This window comes from Choristoneura fumiferana, chromosome 3 (genome assembly GCF_025370935.1).
Source record: "Choristoneura fumiferana chromosome 3, NRCan_CFum_1, whole genome shotgun sequence".
Taxonomy (NCBI): Eukaryota; Metazoa; Arthropoda; class Insecta; order Lepidoptera; family Tortricidae; genus Choristoneura; species Choristoneura fumiferana.
This window is the reverse complement of record NC_133474.1, coordinates 18,261,453-18,280,275: the sequence shown is the minus strand read 5'-3', so window position 1 is coordinate 18,280,275 and position 18,823 is coordinate 18,261,453. Positions and strand designations below refer to the sequence as shown.

Genomic DNA, 18,823 nt, shown 5'->3' with positions numbered 1-18,823 from the left:
TGTTTTACTGACACGAGATTTGCTACCTATTGTTCTTGAACCTCGGAACCATGACATTAACTTACGTGATTCATTATCACCTACCCACAAAAATGCTACCAGCTCTTTCTCGCCACTTAGTCTGCGAAGAATTCGTTTATCGCTATCCCACGGGAATTATGCAATTTTCCAGGATATAAACCTATCCTACGACTGCTACGACCTTTGACGTGACTCAAGCTAAGTACCTAGTACAATAAGTACCTACATCTTTCCATGCCAAATATAATTTTTAGGGTTCCGTACCTGTCAAGACCCTTTTTCTCAGGAACGCGTCGTGGTATCAAGCTGAAAATATCAAATACTCAGGTCTACTATCCCTTGGAGCTGTGAAAAAATCAAACTTCTAAGCCAACGCAATCAAAAGATACAGCTGTTTATGCCGCAAATTTCCGAAAAATTTCGAAACTCGCAAGGGAATCAAAACCTATATACAGGGTACTTCCCGTGAACTCAGAATCTTGAAATTTGAAAGGTACGAATACGAAGCAACGTCTTATAGCACAGATAAAGGAAAAAATTGCGAAAACCGTAAATATTTAGTTACATTACATCACATACCTAATAAAATTATTTTTAATAATTTTAAAGTTACTACCTACACGTTTGTACGGAACCCTCGGTGCGCGAGTCCGACTCGCACTTGGCCGGTTTTAAACCGGTTCAGATGTTATTCCATGACTAAGGAACAAGCATCTTCACAAACTTTCTTACAAGTATTATCTTATCAATAGAAGATAATATCAATGGTGGGCTTATGGTGGCCCAGGCCCATGGTTGCCCAAGAATCGAACCCTCACATCAGGTTGCAGGTGGTAAGCCCTTGTGCAAGGTCCGCCCGGATTGCTACCACCATCTTGCTCGCTAATCCTGCCGTGAAGCAGCAGTGCTTGCACTGTTGTGTTTGGGTGTGGAGAGTAAGACAGCCGGTGAAATTACTGGCACTTGAGGTATCCCATCTTAGGCCTCTAGGTTGGCAACGCATCTGCAATCCCCCTGGTGTTGTAGGTGTCGATGGGCCTAAAAAAAAAAACCCAATTTGTGCAGGCAAAGATTAGTTTTTATTCGTTTTAAATAAATTTCTGGTTGGCCTTGGGAGCAAAACCCATATAAGCTGGCCCACGAAGTGCAAAACTCGAACTTCGTATGTTGCCGTCCCGCTGACGCTTATGTCATTTAATACGCGAGTGAAAGGGACGGTGCGATACGAACTTCGATTTGCGAGTTTCTTAGTAGCCCCTCTGGGGGTTTTTAACCGCGTGACTTTGTGAATCAAGTAAACCAAGTAAACTAATGCAAGCGGCCGCACTGGGGTTTTTAAGTTTAAGGCCGAGGCCGCACTACGGATAAACCGCCGCGGATTTTATCCGCGTGAGATTTTTAAACAAGTAAACTTAAAACTACTTGTATAAAAAAGTCACGCGGTTAAAAACCGCGGCGGTTTAGCCGGAGTGCGACCTCGGCCTAAGGCCGGCGCCACACTTGACGCCGCGCATATAAATTACAAATAGCGGGCACACTACGCGGAAGATCGGTCGTTCCGCGTAGTATGCAATAAGTTCCGTCGCCGGAATTTCCGTCAAGTGGCCTAAGAGTAGAATTTTTATGAGTTTGCCACTTTTTTTTGTAACTGTCTCATTTCTGAAGTAAAATCGGAAAATAAAATACCTCACAATAAGTAGGTACCTACTTTTGTGTGAAATAATCTTTGTTCCTTTTCCATTCATTTTCTACTTTAAATTTTATTGCTCTACCTACTCCATTCTAATAGGTACCTGTAGGTACCACACTGGTACATACCACAAGTTCAGTTGCATTATTTTTTAACTATAGTGTTATTACCCATGCCTCTCTGTGATAGCTTTTTACGTTGAACGGAAAACAATTATGACATATTATTTTTTTGAGCTGGCAGCATTCGAAGTGGTGACGTTTCCCTGTGCCGTACTTCGGGCAAAGGATTTCGAAAAATATCCCTAAAAAGCAAAAACTACATAAATTTCACGAACTTTTTTGTTTGTTTCAGTGTAGTAATCGATTATGTGGACCGTAATAACGTATTTTATGAAAATTTAGTAGGTTTTCGAATACGGTAGTCAAGGAATAACATCTCGTCATGTCTCCGCTGTCGTTTTTCGTTTGCGCATTTACGCTTTTGACAACTATCAAAGCATTTTATTTACCCGGCTTAGCCCCAGTAAATTACTGCAGTAAAACCGGCGAAGACAATGCCAACACTTGTAAAGTGAGTACAGTGCTATAATTAGGAAAAATTCGATTATTTACGATGTATCCGCCCATGGGCCCAAGAACATGCCGTCACATGGGGCACGTTAACAACAATTCACACCATTGTGCCGCTATTGAACGCGTGTAATTTTCTGATAAGGAAAATACTACAGAGCCCATAACCAGTAATCTGATATAACACCTCTAAATGAATCAATTATTTCATTATATGCCATTATTAGTTTTATTTTAATCAATTAGTTTTTAGTTCTTAAATCTAAATGATTGTTTTATGTCAATTACAGAACGAAGTGCCATTGTACGTAAACAGACTTAACACTGAAGAATCAGTGATACCGTTTGAGTATCACCACTTTGATTTTTGCTTGAGCGATGAAACAATGTCTCCAGTCGAGAACCTTGGGCAAGTGGTATTTGGAGAGAGAATCAGGCCCAGTCCATACAAGTTGAACTTTATGGAGAATGTGGATTGTAAGATGGTGTGTATGAAGGAATACAAAGGATCCAAGCCGGAGGCTAATAAGAAGTTAAACCTCCTGAAGATGGGGATGGCGCTGTACTACCAGCATCACTGGATCCTCGACAACATGCCGGTGACATGGTGCTACCCTGTGGACAAGGAGAAGACATACTGCAGCACCGGATTCCCTATGGGCTGCCAAGTCCGGAGAGATTTGGTAAGCGGGTATTATGTCGAGTTAGTCTCGATTTAAGACGTGAGTTATCTGGATTAATTTCATTAACTATGTGCGAGTCAGTTTCTTGTTCAAAGGGTGTTATTTATGTATTCTTAAAGTGTGAACTTAAAGATTTCTCATAGACTTAAGTTAAGGTGTGAAATTCTGAGATTAACTTAATTTTTTTTTTCAAAATTACTGTGTCATTTTGGTCATATTAAATCAAAAATTGCATAACTTATTGGCATATTTAGTGTTTCCATACTTTGCATGGATCTTTATTCAATGAACATGTCTATTTTAAATTATTCTGCCATATTATGGTTAATGTCAAGGTGCTGATCAAAGAGAGATAATACCAGACAGAAACACTATTTTCATTATTCATATTTTTTAATTAATCAAGGTCACTTTAATGAATATTAATAAAGATTACATTGTATTTAATTAGAATACAATTGTGCTGTCCATCATCCAAACCCAATGATTATCAAATAGTTTTAAAATTCTGAAAGTGTCTTTGTTCCTACTACTAGCAGGGGCAGTCAACTGATTGATTGTGGCTCCTAGTTCAATTGCCGTATTGTCTAACGAATGGGTGATCAAAATCACATTTACCATCTCTTCTCTTACAACTCTCACCCAACACCATGTGACAAAAAGAAAGATGAATATGATTCTAACTCCCGGTTATACCATCCATTGATTAAATTTATTTGTCAGATAAATGTGATGCCGTCTGTTTGTTTTGTTCAAATAGTCATCACATTTATCCGTCAAATAAAAATAATAAATGGGTGGTGAAACAGCCCCTAAGGCGTTGGACAATCAGGCCTCAGTTGGTCACAGCAAGGCAGAAAAGTTTATGTAGAAGAAGGTTATAGGTTCATAAAAAATATTACAGTGAAAAGAAAAATAGGGATCTACCATAATGAAATTGCTACTGAACTGAAGCTGTAACAAAACTGAGAAAATTTAATCAAGACTGTACCCTTTTGTTTCCAATTTCGTTAAAATTTCCTCAGTTTCATCACAGTTTTGTGCACCAAAACTCGCATAACTTTTTAGGTCTGATTAGAATTATGCAGTTGGTAGATCACATACACAGAGTCTAGTTGGTAGGTATTTGAAAATAGGCTACCACTGTTCTGGAGTGTATTCTTTTTAGATTTTGTTGTATTATTACGTCTAACATTTTTATATGATTTTCTCATATAGGACACATGCACACCGATCGTGTCCACAACCCAGAGCCAAATGGGTGAATATTTCCTCTTCAACCATGTGGACATTGAGATTACTTACCACAGCGGGGCAGATGAAGAGTGGGGAGTGGGCTTTGGTGACAACGGAGGGAGGATTATTTCGGCCAAGGTAAGCCACCAGATCCAGTCAAATCAACTTAGTACCAAATATAGAACTAGATTGTAATTATTATGTTCTGTTACTTTAAATAAGTTTGTTTATTTTTGCAACTGTAAAAACGGGTAATAATCATCTTCATTAATATTTCTTAAAACTTTATAATTACTCCATCAGTTACTTTAAAAAACAAAAAACTATGAACATTCAGCCAGTTACAGTTCCGCGTAATGGCACTCTGTAGTAGGTACACCTTGATTAAGGATTGACGTCATGGTTAATGCAATAATAAAGAACAGTAAGCAAAAAGTGCTTGTGTGGGCGGATTACAGCCAGAGGTTCGGGAGCTGTGGTAGAAAAAAACTGTCATAGAACACAAAAACACCTTACTCTACCGGGTAGAGTCTACCCCAATCAAAGGCTAGAGCGAACCTGCGTGTGGGTGGATCAACTATCCCTTGATGTTATTCTGTCATGTCAGCAAGGGACAAAAGTAGTACAGTTGATTGGAAGAATTGTGTCACATTATTTATACTAACATATGATGAACAATTAATTATAGAAGGGTATAAAAGTAACGCAAAAATGCATGTTTGGCAAATTTTAATCCTATAAAGTTATAGTTTAGAGAGTGACTCAGGAGAACGTAACTATAGACAACGAGTGACAAGAAAAAGTTGATCGACCTGTTCACACTTGTTTTTTTTTTGTCAAAAATTATCACTGCATATTTTTTTCAGATCAAACCTGCCAGTATCCGTCACCAGAGTCCAGACAATCTCGACTGCAACACACGAGGGAACCCACTTGAGATACCCAACACTTTAAACCAAGACCAGACCTTCAATATTATTTACACATACAGAGTCACCTTCATACGAAACAACACCGTGAAGTGGTCTTCGCGATGGGATTATATCCTGGAATCCATGCCGCACACGAATATACAGTGGTTCTCTATCCTCAACTCGCTGGTTATTGTTCTCTTCCTTAGTGGAATGGTTGCTATGATACTACTGAGGACTCTGCATAAAGACATTGCCAGATACAATCAGATGGAGTGTGGCGAGGATGCCCAGGTAATTCAAAAATTCAAAATTATTTATTATATCAACTTTTGTTTTAAAACTAGTGTTGAATCCTCCTTTTAAGTAAAGCACTTGTATTAGGAGGAATTCGCTCTTTAACACGTTAAAATGTTAGGATATTAAGTTTTAGTAATAGAAGCTATTATTATATTATGTATTGAAAAGTTAATTTTGTATTTTGGATCATATTACATAGGCTACGAGTACTATGAGTATAAAAAATGTGCTTGCAGTAGATAATAGGTAGTTACATCCTGAATGATAAAAATTAGTCATTCCAAGTAATTTACTAGCTATCTACAAAATGTTACGTTCAATTTGCCTTATCATTAATTATTGAATTAGAAGCTATTTAACCAACAGAGAGTTTTATATTTTAATTATTACTAATTAACCAGAATCAGTTTGTGTGAAGTTCCCAATACGCACTGGGCCCGCGTGGGAACTACGACCCAAGCCCTCCTTTTCTGAGAGTAGTCCTGTGCGTAGCAGTGGGACGCGGACGTATACGTATAGGCTGGGACGGTGACGATGTTGAAGAAAGTTTTTCACTAATCAACCCCTCTGTTTTCGTACTGACTAAAATTTAGTCATTTGGCAAGCATTTTCGGTCTCACTCGCACTTTTTCTATGGACATTTTTAATTCCAATGTTTTCACGCTTTCAATCATTTCGTTTTATCAACCTTCTAACAATTATAAACGCAACAAAAAGTAATTGCATAAATAGGTAGATGCAGCTGTTCTAAAGTCATGCACGAACAGTAATTTCTTCAATGCATTTATAATTATAATAATATACCTACATTATCTTTATAAAATATTTATTTGCTTCGAGTTATCATTATTGTTAGACAAGTAATAGGCAGGCATTTAACTTTGAGAATGACGTAAGGACATGGACAACGCGTTTGCTAATGAGGGCTATCGTTTTTTGTCTTTCTAGATGGCGCCACTGTTGCGTGAGGTTTTTAAGTGTGGCTTTCAAAGTCTGTTATTACGGGCGTGAAAACAAAGTTTAGATTAAAATCATATTTAATACACCTTAAAACCGTACCATAAAAATATCGAGCAACCACAGTGTTGCGTAGTCCCGTTTTGTTCGGAAAAAAGGGAGAACAAAAGTTTCCGAAAGACAAAACTGTCTCAAAACACAGACATTAATTGCCCCGTAACGCATAATTGCCATAATTAATTTCAGGTAATGCAAAATATTCACAAAATTATTCTAATTATAAATAAACCCGCGTAGCTCACCCAAAAACTATGAGATTTGACATTTCCGAGACCTCACGCTACACTAGCGCCTCTAGCGGCGAATTCATACGCGATAGCCCTCATTGTGACCTCCCTGCACCACTTAAATGTGCAAAATTATGATATATTTCCCATTAAATTTGAAAACTAATCAGAGACCAAACATGTCCATATAATTCAATCAATGCTATTTTTTTGCAGTTGAGGAAATCTATGTGAAAGAAGTGAAAACTTATTTGATATCATTGTTTGTTCAAAGACATACAAATTTTAATGTTGCTCCGCAGGAAGAGTTTGGTTGGAAACTTGTTCATGGCGACGTGTTCCGGCCACCGCGACGAGGCATGCTGCTGGCTGTGTTCCTGGGATCAGGCGCTCAGGTAATAAAATACAATCGAGACATAAAAAAAGATAAACAATCTAAACGAGCAATTCTTGTATATATATACTTATTTCGGGATCTCGGAAATGGCTCTAACAATTTCGATGAAATTTGATATGTAGGGGTTTTTGGGGATGACAAATCGATCTAGCTTGGTCTTATCTCTGGGAAAACGCTTAAATAAAGTAATATTTTTCTAAGGATTTCGTATTTTGTACGGAATATTCCAAGTTTGAAGCCGTGGTGGCCTAGTGGTTTGACCTATCGCCTCTCAAGCAGAGGGTCGTGGGTTCGAACCCGGGCTCGCACCTCTGAGTTTTTCGAAATTCATGTGCGGAATTACATTTGAAATTTACCACGAGCTTTGCGGTGAAGGAAAACATCGTGAGGAAACCTGCACAAACCTGCGAAGCGATTCAATGGTGCGTGCGAAGTTCCCAATCCGCACTGGGCCCGCGTGGGAACTATGGCCCAAGCCCTCTTGTTCTGAGAGGAGGCCTGTGCCCAGCAGTGGGACGTATAGGCTGGGATGATGATTCCAAGTTTAGGTATATTTGATACCTTAGGCTGCTATTTACTCTTAACCTAGACTAAAAAATTGTAGTTTCATTAACCTCGTAAAACCCAAGTACTACAATTGTACCTACTCGTAAGTGAACGTAATACTTTTATCAAATATAGTCCTGGGGCCATAAAATAAGGACATAATTCAATAGTAGATTGTACAACAAGAGCATAAAACGAGCCATTTTGCCCAAGGCGTAGACACGTCGAGGGGAAAATGGGTTTAATGCTCGAGTTTTACACTCTGCTTTTCACTTAGATTGCGAGGAAATGAAATAGCAACAGTGGAAACAATAATTCACTTTCTATGTACCTTTTATTTTTATGCATTATTATAATAATTCTTTTTTTTAATTTTACTGATTTATTATGATTGGTGTGATTGATTTTTAGTTTTATAGAAATTAAAAATTATTTAAAAAATATGTACAAACTTTTTTGTTTGTGGCTGTTGACACCTGATTACCTTGGTATTAAGTTGGTTTTAGACGAAGATTTTATTTTATGCACTAGAACATAAAAAGCCATATTTATGTCGCCTAGATACAGCATAAACACGAACTTTACGAGCGTGAGAAGTGAAAAATATCTTGGGCGTTACGAGGTTAAGCCGACAAGAATGTTACATCATCGGTTCACACCAGGTGTTCGGCATGACGCTGGTGACCCTGGCGTTCGCGTGCCTGGGCTTCCTGTCGCCGGCCAACCGCGGCGCGCTGATGACGTGCGCGCTGGTGGCGTGGGTGCTGCTGGGCGCCGCCGCCGGCTACGTCAGCGCGCGCATCTACAAGAGCTTCGGCGGACGCCGCTGGAAGAGCAACATACTGCTCACTTCCATGGTGTGCCCGGGGTCAGTCACACTTGCACCAAGTTATTATAACCAAGTTTTTAGAACTAAAATAATTTCCTTGCTCACCCGCGACTACCTAGACTCCACTACCTAACAACTGGTCTAACAACTGGTAGCATGGTGTACGGTTGTGTCACTCTGAAGATGAGCTCTGGTTGAGTTCGAAACGCGTCAGTGTAGTGTGGTGGTGGTGATAGATGGGTTTGTGTGATTTGTGTGTGTTCTTACAGTGTGGAGGTGGAGGAACTGCATGAACACGCATATTTTGCATAAGCTTAAGGTCGCGGGTGAGCAAGGAAATTATTTTAGTTCATTGATATGGACCTCCGCAAAGTAACGCCTGATTCAATAAATCAAGTTTTTAGACTTCAAGTGCCTACCAAGCACCACCAAATGTTCCTGCGCTCCGACTTCTAGCTGGAGGGTGTGGTGTTCCGTCGTTTTAGGGTAGCGACGAAGACAACATCCAAAAATCCCTTGATTACTTTGTGTACATCTTTTTTTGTATAATTTCAATTTTACAGCGCATTGGTTTTTACTGTAATGCTGTAATTTTTAAGTGACAAATAAATAAATAACATCATAAAACACACAGGTCGGCAGTGTGGCGGGCCTATTGACATCACACCACACCGCCGGTGGGTCGTAAGCGGGCGCCGCGGTGTGATGTTGTTCATATACAGCCACGAAAATAGGCCCGCCGCACTCCCGACCTGACCCGACCCGTACATATATACATAAGGATAAGAATAATTTATTCGCTATTCGCAAAAACATACATACATATACCGAAGCGTACATTTTGCTTAAAGGCAGAGCTCTACTAAGACTGGATTTTTATAGATACGGCCGTTTATAGTATTTTGACATACCTACAAATTTGTAAGAAGTCTTCGGGTCTCCAACTCTCACTTGACTGTTTTTTTTATTAGAATTGCGTCTTTAGAACTCTTTGTTATACATTTTTTTTATTATTAGTTACCGCAACGTTGAGAGGGCTTTTGCCATAACAGCATGTGTTTGTTCCAGCGTGGTGTTCTCTCTATTCTTCATCATGAACCTGGTGCTGTGGGGTAAGGGCTCGTCGGCCGCGATCCCGTTCTCGACGCTGCTGGCTCTGCTCGCGCTTTGGTTTGGTGTCTCCGTGCCGCTCACCTTCATCGGCGCTTACTTCGGATTTAGGAAGAGGGTGAGTTGCACTGTTACTGAACCATTGAGATACGCCTTTGGCCTCATCTGCACTTTACATCAGGTGGGGGTACATCACAGTCAGTTTTATATAAACAAAAAAACGGAACGGGACCTTAACCTTTCCGACACAAGCAAAGGCATTGCTTGAGCGCCTATGACGTGCATTGAGTAGGCAGCAGTTGTAACCAACCGGGGCCAACCGGGTGGATGCAAATGACGACTTGTCGTTTCATTATGGCATTCTAAGCCTACCAAGGCTTTTGTTCAGTGGACGTTTTCCGTATGATGACGATGATGATTACTATAAAAACGAATTGTCTGCGTAGATCCTGGACCACCCGGTGCGCACGAACCAGATCCCGCGGCAGATCCCCGAGCAGTCGCTGTACACGCAGCCCGTGCCCGGCGTCGTGATGGGCGGCGTGCTGCCCTTCGGATGCATCTTCATACAGCTGTTCTTTATTCTCAACTCGCTCTGGTCCAGTCAGGTATATTTAGACAAGTTTTATTTAATGTTTCTACTTTGTTTCATTGCTTTGAACTTTAAAGGTCAGCCTTCAAAGTTCAAAGCCTGTCCAGCCGGACAGAGAGTTGTCTGGAGTGCAGAAGTTTCGCGTTCAGAGTTCTGCTTTCTTTACAATGTATTTGCAGTCGCAAACAGGGATTGTTGAGCCACTTGCCACTTTTAAATTTGGCTGTATAAGGCTGCTTTTCCAGCACAGCTCCAGTGGAAACAGCTGTGCGGAGCGAGGATAGATAAATGAAGCGTTTCTACTGGTTCATGAAAAACACATTCTCGCACCTCTCTGGTGAAAATGTAGCCTTATACTACCCAAACTATTAATTAATGTCAATATTTACTATGAGTATGTATAACGGCTAAATTATGAATAGTGGTGGTAGCTCAACAATCCAGGTAAGCGATGGTACTTAGTCCCAACGATACGCACACAACTGGCGGTCAGACCACGGCGATCAAAGCGGACGGTCTCGTTTTTTTTCGTCACTTTGTTAAACAATAATCACTACTACAATTAAATCTGTTTATAATATTTTCCAGATGTACTACATGTTCGGATTCCTCTTCTTGGTGTTCGTGATCCTCGTGATCACATGTTCGGAGACCACGATCCTGCTGTGCTACTTCCACCTGTGCGCCGAAGACTACCACTGGTGGTGGCGCGCCTTCCTGTCCTCGGGCTCCACCGCCGGCTACCTCTTCGTCTACTGCTGCCACTACTTCGTCACCAAACTCAACATTGAGGACGCCGCCTCCACCTTCCTATACTTCGGTTACACCATTATCATGGTGTTCCTATTCTTCCTGCTCACAGGCACCATTGGGTTCATGGCTTGCTTCTGGTTCGTCCGGAAGATCTACAGCGTCGTCAAAGTAGATTAGACTTAGTTTAGCGAGAAGCGTGTCTGGAGCTAACGCGCCGGTTTTCACGGCGAAAATCACAGGATCGCATTTACGTAACAGTGTTGTTGTTTGCAACACCGCAAAAGAAATAAGAATTCGGATTGAAAGTTCTTTTGACGTAAATCCGATTTGTTGTCATTTTCGTTTGTATGGAAAAAATGGCGGGTCTTTATTTTATTGGCTATCGGTGCCGTGGGTTTTTACCTCTGGCCGCTGCCTGCGCCAATCAATTTAATGATAAAGTCATCTCTTCTGGTGTTAAATTGGGTTGATGTGCATTGAGCTTAGTTGATGCCAGATTTCAAAATTGAGTGAATGTGAATCAATCCTGGTTTTGAATAGTATTTTTTTCTGTACCTATGGTAATAGTGCTTAAATCTCTTCGCGCGTGGAACTATTTATTGATACACGAGCGTTAATTTGGGACTCGCTTAAGATATCTGTCATTTTATATGACAATTCAAAGGATTGTTTCATGAAATGTGTCCCAAATTAACGCTCGTGACCGCACTTAGTAGTTTTAATGGAAGTGAAGAGCGCTGGTTAAATGCATTGTGATATCGAAAGCTATTACTGAATTGAGATAAATTTGCTTGAACGCGATAAATTTATGTGACCCTTGTTTCTTCATGTGTATCAATTTAAACGGCATTAGTTCACTTTGAGCAATTCTATATTATTGTCGTTTAACATGGATTCTTATTTAAGCTGTTAATTAATACATTCATTATTACTTTCTAAGACACCCTTCATTGTCTCCTTTAAAACCAATTAGTATGATTTTCTTTTCAATATCTAAACTGTAATCTAAAACAAATGTTGGCTGCTAAGTTACTAATAATTGGTGATGTGCCGGGTTTTTTTTTTAATTTATATCCAGAGATACGGATACGGGCCTCTACTTTTTTACTCTGTGTGCTGTTACGTATCAAACTTGAACCGATAGTTCACGACGTTATATTTTCATGATTTGTATTATAAAACGGCCATTCTCATTTTATTGTGCACCTGTCAAATTACCGTACCGCTTTTCTACCGCACTAGTGACACGGTAATTAAACTTGAGTGCACAGATAAATGTAAATGGCAGCCGTTCTTTTTCTAGATGTGCACTCAGTTGCAGTGTCGTTTCGCTTTTGCATGACAAAAAAAGCGGTACGGTAATTAGACAGGTGCACGATAAAATGAGAATGGCCGAAATGTATCAATTAAGGGGTTTTAATGAATGAAAACTAAGTTTCAGTGCTACCTAAATTAAAAATATTACATAAAATGTATGAAATTCTTAACTATAAAATCCGTAATAACTTCACAAAAAAACGGATACATGCCTAAATGCCTACACTCCATGGAACTTTTTTATCGCTGATAACTGTGGATACGAATACGGCTATCCAGCACATCACTGCTTATAATGTATTTATTGTGAACACTGTACAGCATGCATAAAAAAACAGATGTACAGTTCTCCAAGCAGGTACCTTCGCAGTTTCAGTCTTTATTTAAGTTAGCGAGTTTACTGCCGCACTCGTAGACGAAATAATACAAAGTCGTTCACTAACGACAATTTTCTATGCAAGCATTTGAAAACTGAAATAATTTAAAACCAGTTACTGTCGATTACTGTGTCGGAGCGCGGCAGTCCGCATCTTATATAATTTCTGAGCTTTCTCATAAAATTTTGTTTGAATATTTGAAGTTTACTAAGACTTCTATAAAGTAACGCCTGAATCTGAAACAAACGGAAACGTTGCCATCCATATTAAAGTTCGTTTATATAGTACTTTTTTTTCTACTAGCTTGTTTATGACGTCAGTTCTTGTACTATAGCGTGCCCTTTTATGTCCATTACACGAATCTGGGCTTCAAACATGCCAATGAATTTTTAGAGAGAATACTTAGCAGAGATTCGATTACTTGGTAGTATGAGCAACATAATAGCTACTATTGGTTGAGGTCAAAGATATGTTTACACTTTACTACCTTCAACACTGTCACTTTATGTTTGAACATTTTTATAAAATTGTCAGAAGGTATACAGTGACAACGTACTAAAGTATAAAGGTATATTTGACCTCAATAGGGAATATTACTGAATTTTTATTCCGTCAGAGTGCAGCACTAGCACAAAACCGTAAACAGTTTTTTGAGTATCTTAAATGCCATAATATCGCAGAGCTTTGCCTGATAAATATGCCCTATTGTCATAATATATCGTCAATATTTAAAAAAAAACTCATATCTGAAATCAATATGTCAACAAAATTTAACCTTGATTATGTTCATAAAGTGTACTCAGAAAAATTATCTATTTTGAGGTACGAGTTTTTTTAAAGTAGTGACGATATTGTATATCTCGTTGTCAGACAGTAATATTTGTTTAACAGCGTAAATCAAATCTCAACATTCAATTTCCCTACGCCGCTGCACCTAAATAGTTATCTGACGTAAAATTACTATTTTGTTTTTGTGCAATGGGAGGAATTAGTTTAATTAAGCCAAGCATCGTTATAATGCTAGAACACAGGAGTCTAGAAAATTGAGGTCGTATACCAAAATATTGACAACAGAGCGCGTAGAAAGGGAGCAGCTTTCGCCTGTTTCTCAGAAGATAAAGATAGGCTCAGTGTTTTATACCATATGTTTATTTCTTAATTTAAGATCGTCCCTACGGAATAGTTTTATTTATTGCTTGTCAATACGCGCACTGCTACACAATAACCCTAGAATTGAAATGGCGAGCCGGGAACGATGGCTCGATAGAAAAAAAAAGATAGTACTTATAACATATCTAAATTTTAAACTGTCAATCTGTCTAAAAATAGATGCGTAGTCTGACATTTTTTGTATAGTCCGCAATAAATAAAACTTAAGATTATACATATTTAAATATTTAAAGATTGTGTTTTGATCATACCTTAGGTATCCTACTGTGTGTTTACAATTATTGTCAGTAAATGTAAACTAATCAATTGTTTAGTTAACGGAACTATGCTTAGTTAACGGAAAGTAAACAATAAAATTGACTATTTTATAAAATTTTGTTTTATTGAAAATTGAAAAAATCTAAAATAAATAAATTAGAGATTATTTAATAACAAGCACTTATTCGCTATCACTGCTCTCAGAAAGTCCTGCGTCCTCTTTCGGCAAGTTAGCTTTCCGCTTTTTAATCTTTCTTTTACGATCTATGGTAGTCTTTCTGAATATTTCAATAGCTTTCAATTTATTATCTAGGAGATGCTGTTTATCTTTCTCTCTCTGTGGTATTATTTCCTGGAATCTGTCGGTTTTGAGAATGTTTATTTCAATGCCCGACTTTCCATCTTTAACTTCTGTCACAACTTTAACAACCTGATCAGAATAGGCTTCTTTTCTTTTTTGCTTAGGTTTGGAAGATCCAGCTTCATTTTTTGCATTATTTTTAGAAACTTGTTTTCGTTTCTTTGTCTTTTTCGAACTCTCTTCACTATCAGGGTTTTTCTCAAGGCATCCTCCAGGGCCCATTTTTTGTACCGCTGCTTTCACTCTCTTACTCATCTGATCTTCCAATGTCTGAAATTCTACTTTTCTTTGAAAATAATCGTGAACAGTCTTTTGATTCTTTCGGTCTTTCATTCTAGCTAGCACAGGCTTTATGATTTCATCAAATTTGTTTTGCGACCAGCCAAATTTGCTCTTTGCATAATCTCTTAGAACAGTTATGTCTAATTCACCCCATGTAAATTTTTCTTCACTTCTTTCAACATTAGGTTCTAAATAAGCTTGGATTACCTAGAAATAAATGCAATTATTAGTTAAATTGACTGCCTCCATCGAGTTCATCCAGTAACAGCTCGCGATGGTGCCTCAATATTACTTACTCTCATACTGGGAAAGTCGTCTGTAAGGGTAACATTTCGGAGTTTTTTCTTCAAGCTCGTATTATCAGTTCGTTTTCCGGCTCTGACCCACAGTTTAAATTCCTTTAGTCCATCTAGAAGTTTAGCATATTTAACTTGCTTTGATGTCTCTGCAAGCACCTGTTTCTTGTTGAACGGAAAAGACGCCAGTATCTCCATAGCAGTTACTGGGCCAACACCTGCGACTCCTGTTGTGTAATCACTTCCGACCAGAAGTGCGAGTAATATCAACTGCTCTCGAGTTAAATCTGGAATTATAAACATCATCATCAGAAAAAAATAAGCATTTGCTAAACATAATAAAAAAAAATAAAAGCTTTTTTGCTGACAGTACTTGATCAATCCAACCAATGGAAGTGAATCAAGCTATGCGTTTGATAAACACGTCAAGTGATGCTAAATGAATTCTAAAAGCCAACAATACATTACGATCAGTTTGATGTTACAGTCAGCAACAACAATATACGTATGTTTGAGGTGCCAAACATATGTATACAGGACTTTATTGCCTGAACATTTAGGTCGTGTACCTATCTGGGTGCACGGCAGTGCCCCCGCCAAGTCGAGCAAAACAAAAACAAAGGCACGGCCGTACCATACTTTTCTCAAAGCCATTCAGGCTACTTTCAAAATACATATTTTTTGCACTTTGGCTGTATTCATATCTTTGTTGCTGACTGCACACTTGCAATACTTGTACTTACTGAAAGATCTCTCAATTCTGTCAGAAACATACTGCAAGACGTGTTTCTTTTGATTGAAGAAATTCTTGTAAACGGTTTGACCGCCAAAGAGCCAGATGTCACTGTCATCAGTGATGGTGCCATCAGTTAATTTTACGCTCTCCAGAAAGGCACATTGTGCTTCTGCCTCCATAGGTGCGACAACGTACGGAATTCCGAAAATTTGAAGTAATTCTTGCGCTTCTTTCGTCATCTGCTCTGTGATATTTCTGCCTATGCGGTCGAGTCTACCTTTCTCTTGCATAAGATCTTGCTCCTCATTTTGAATTTCTTCCGCCATCGTGTTTAATTGCTCTTCAGTTAACGGCTCCTTTGGCGGCTTATTCGATTCTACTGGTGCCGGATCATTAATAAGATCAGGATTAACATGTGTTACAGTTTCTTCGGATGTTTTTGGTTTTTCTGGCAAATCTATAGTTAAATTATTACTTGCTTTACCGCTATCGACATTTTGCAAAGTTTTGTTTGGTGTAAGTGATCTTTCTAATGTCGTTTCTACTATATTTTCTACTCGTACAGGATCAGTGGGATTTATATTTTTTATATGCATGTGATCTATAGATACACAAACATTGCTTTTGTCTTCTAATTTATTACTTGTATCAGAAGGCTCAACTTTTGGTACAAAATGTTCTAATTCAGTTTTGTTTTTTATATCACTTCTAATATTGCTTACATTGATACTGTTAGGTTCAAACTTTGGCGCAAATATGTCAGCAAAGATATCATCATCGTCTCCACGCGCATTATCTATATTTAATGTGAGCTCAACAACAGGTTGGCTTGACTTATTTTCTACTTCAGGTACTTCTTCAAATTCATCATCATCACTCGACTCAGAATCTTTAACTTGAATACTTTCCATGCAATTCATCTCTTTTTCTTTTTCAACTGCCTCTTCTAGGCTGGAGTCAAGGGATATAACACTTGGCTCATCATTTTCAACAAACAAAACCGATGCTTGAGTAGACACTAAATCTTCCATTGTTTCTGCTGTTTGACGTTGTTGGGCAGCTTCATTGTTGGTTTTACTGTGGTTACTACATTCTTCATCGGATTCTTCATCACTAGAAGAAAGTGCTACATTATCAATTATTACTGATTTTCCCTTTTTGATGTCTTTTATTATTTGATTTACTTTTGGCGTTTTAGGCTTCTTCTTTCCACCTTTAATTTGAGGAGCAACAATCGCTTCAATAGCTTTATGGGTGTAATCACTATATTGCATGATATAAGCTTTTGCTGTTGTTACATCAGGTACTTCTAATTCGCCTTCAGAATCACTGGCTTCAGAGTAATCCGTGTCCGTCAGTACTGACGTCCAGGAATCATCAGTTTTGGATTGGCAGCCACTAGTATTAGGTTCATCAACACATTCTAGTGACATTTGAATTGCTTTTTGTAGATCATCTTCTAATTCATTTTTGTAGCAGAAGAGTCCTCGTTTTCAGTTGTAAGAGATTTATTTCCTAATTCTTTTCTATCTTTAGCTTTGGCTAAAGTTTCTTTTACATTATTTATAAGTAAAAACCTAGTGTTATTGTTGGACGCTATTCGTCGAGTGGGTAAGCTTTCTATCTTTGTATCAATGCCTTCTTCATTAAGCAATGATTCCAAATCATTTAGTGACATGCCAATATCACCCATTTCTTTTTCAGTTTCTTCTATACATTCTTGTACTTTTCTCCTCTTTAATAATCTCTGCATCTGAACAAGACATAATATTTTCACAATACAGTTTATATTTAGCAGCAGGCCCATATTATTAAGAATATTCATCATGCAAAAACATAAAATAAACAGGAGTTTAAATTAATTTTAACATAAAATGCTTTGTTATGCATTTTATTTATGTTAAAATTAGTTAATTATTGAGCACCACCTAACCTACACGTTTTTAACATTTTAAAATTCATTCCACATTTCATGAGGGTAGACTAGTTTATTCATTAATTTAATTAGTTATAAAACTCATGAACCTACCTGAAAGTCTGAAAAGTTATCACTTTTCTTTGGCAAAGTATGGAGCTTCCCCCATGAATTCATTTTTCTGGTTTCTTTCAGCTCAAGTAGTAAATCATACTTTTCCTTTGCTGGCATGGCTTTAAAGTTATCGGATTGAAGATCAACTGAATGTAAATCAACAATAGAACCACTAGAAGTGTCTTCCTCATCATCAGATCTAAAAACATAGTTGAGATATTTTTTTGATCAAATTCATTTACAGATGAATACTAAATGTATATGTATTTTATCACTAAACTTAAATCATCTTACACTTCATCTGGTTCAGATCCTTCTTTTTGTGGCAATGCGGGTAATTTAAACAAATCATCATTGCTGTCTGCATTATTGCTTTTTTTTGTAGGCGAAATTTGCTTTCCCAACAAACTGCCTATAGCAGTCTTTTTTCCAAGCAACACAGCAAGCTCCCTTTTCAAGCGTTCAGATTCTGAGTTATATTTATTTTTGCTGTCTTGTCGCTTTGCCTGAAATATATATATATATTTTTTTTAATTTTGTGCGAACTATTTGCAGCTAACCACATTTAATGTTAGCTAGTGTACTCTATTGTTAGTGTGTAACAAATGGTTTAGTTACAGAACAAAAGAAACAATAACATGCAACTTACAATTGTCTCTTTTTTTAATTCAGGAAACGCACCATCAAAAACAAAGACAGGCTTGATTCTGAAGTATAGCAACTTGCAGAGACGCTGGAATAGACCTATGAGGTGTGCGTTCGGTAGCGGCGCTCCCTTGGCATCTTGGTAACCTTTCACAACCTGATGCAACCATATTGAAATATCTGAGGGAAAATTTGGATATTTAATTAATTCATTAGCCATGGTTAAATTAAAATATTTAAACTTCACAGTTATTTACAATAATGAGGTTATCCTACCCACAGCTAACACTTTGTTCTCGAGAGTCTCGACAGGTACAGGCTTGCCGGCTGGCTCCACTAGCCGCCACAGACCGGTGACTCCCATCGCGTGCGATTAAATTCCACACCAGATTTTTTGTTTTACAAACATGCTCAAACTAACTAAATGTATGTATTAGTGCACATAACAGAGGTCGTTTCCCACGATAT

The 18,823-nt window shown here is 38.2% G+C and overlaps 2 protein-coding genes across 2 annotated transcripts; one reads left to right on the top strand and one right to left on the bottom strand.

The window, feature by feature from the left end:
• Positions 1-1,946: 1,946 nt before the first annotated feature.
• On the top strand, positions 1,947-14,112 carry TM9SF2 (transmembrane 9 superfamily protein member 2). The gene is made up of 9 exons (XM_074086055.1): positions 1,947-2,284; positions 2,574-2,966; positions 4,185-4,340; positions 5,069-5,407; positions 6,960-7,052; positions 8,263-8,468; positions 9,498-9,657; positions 9,986-10,147; positions 10,720-14,112. The coding sequence occupies exons 1-9, from the start codon at positions 2,156-2,158 to the stop codon at positions 11,059-11,061; spliced, it is 1,980 nt and encodes a 659-aa protein (XP_073942156.1). The 5' UTR covers positions 1,947-2,155; the 3' UTR covers positions 11,062-14,112.
• On the bottom strand, positions 14,105-18,733 carry mus201 (rad2 superfamily protein mus201). Its single transcript, XM_074086054.1, is given in 8 exon segments — positions 14,105-14,856; positions 14,946-15,232; positions 15,689-17,153; positions 17,156-17,434; positions 17,711-17,909; positions 18,005-18,216; positions 18,360-18,535; positions 18,632-18,733. Coding segments are annotated over 8 exon segments (3,375 nt in total). The 5' UTR covers positions 18,720-18,733; the 3' UTR covers positions 14,105-14,187.
• Positions 18,734-18,823: the final 90 nt, after the last annotated feature.

Coding starts and splice junctions, on each gene's coding strand:
- TM9SF2 (XM_074086055.1), top strand. CDS start 2,156: ATGTCTCCGCTGTCGTTTTTCGTTTGCGCATTTACGCTTTTGACAACT. Junction 2,285..2,573: donor ACAATGCCAACACTTGTAAA/GTGAGTACAGTG, acceptor TGTCAATTACAG/AACGAAGTGCCATTGTACGT. Junction 9,658..9,985: donor ACTTCGGATTTAGGAAGAGG/GTGAGTTGCACT, acceptor TTGTCTGCGTAG/ATCCTGGACCACCCGGTGCG.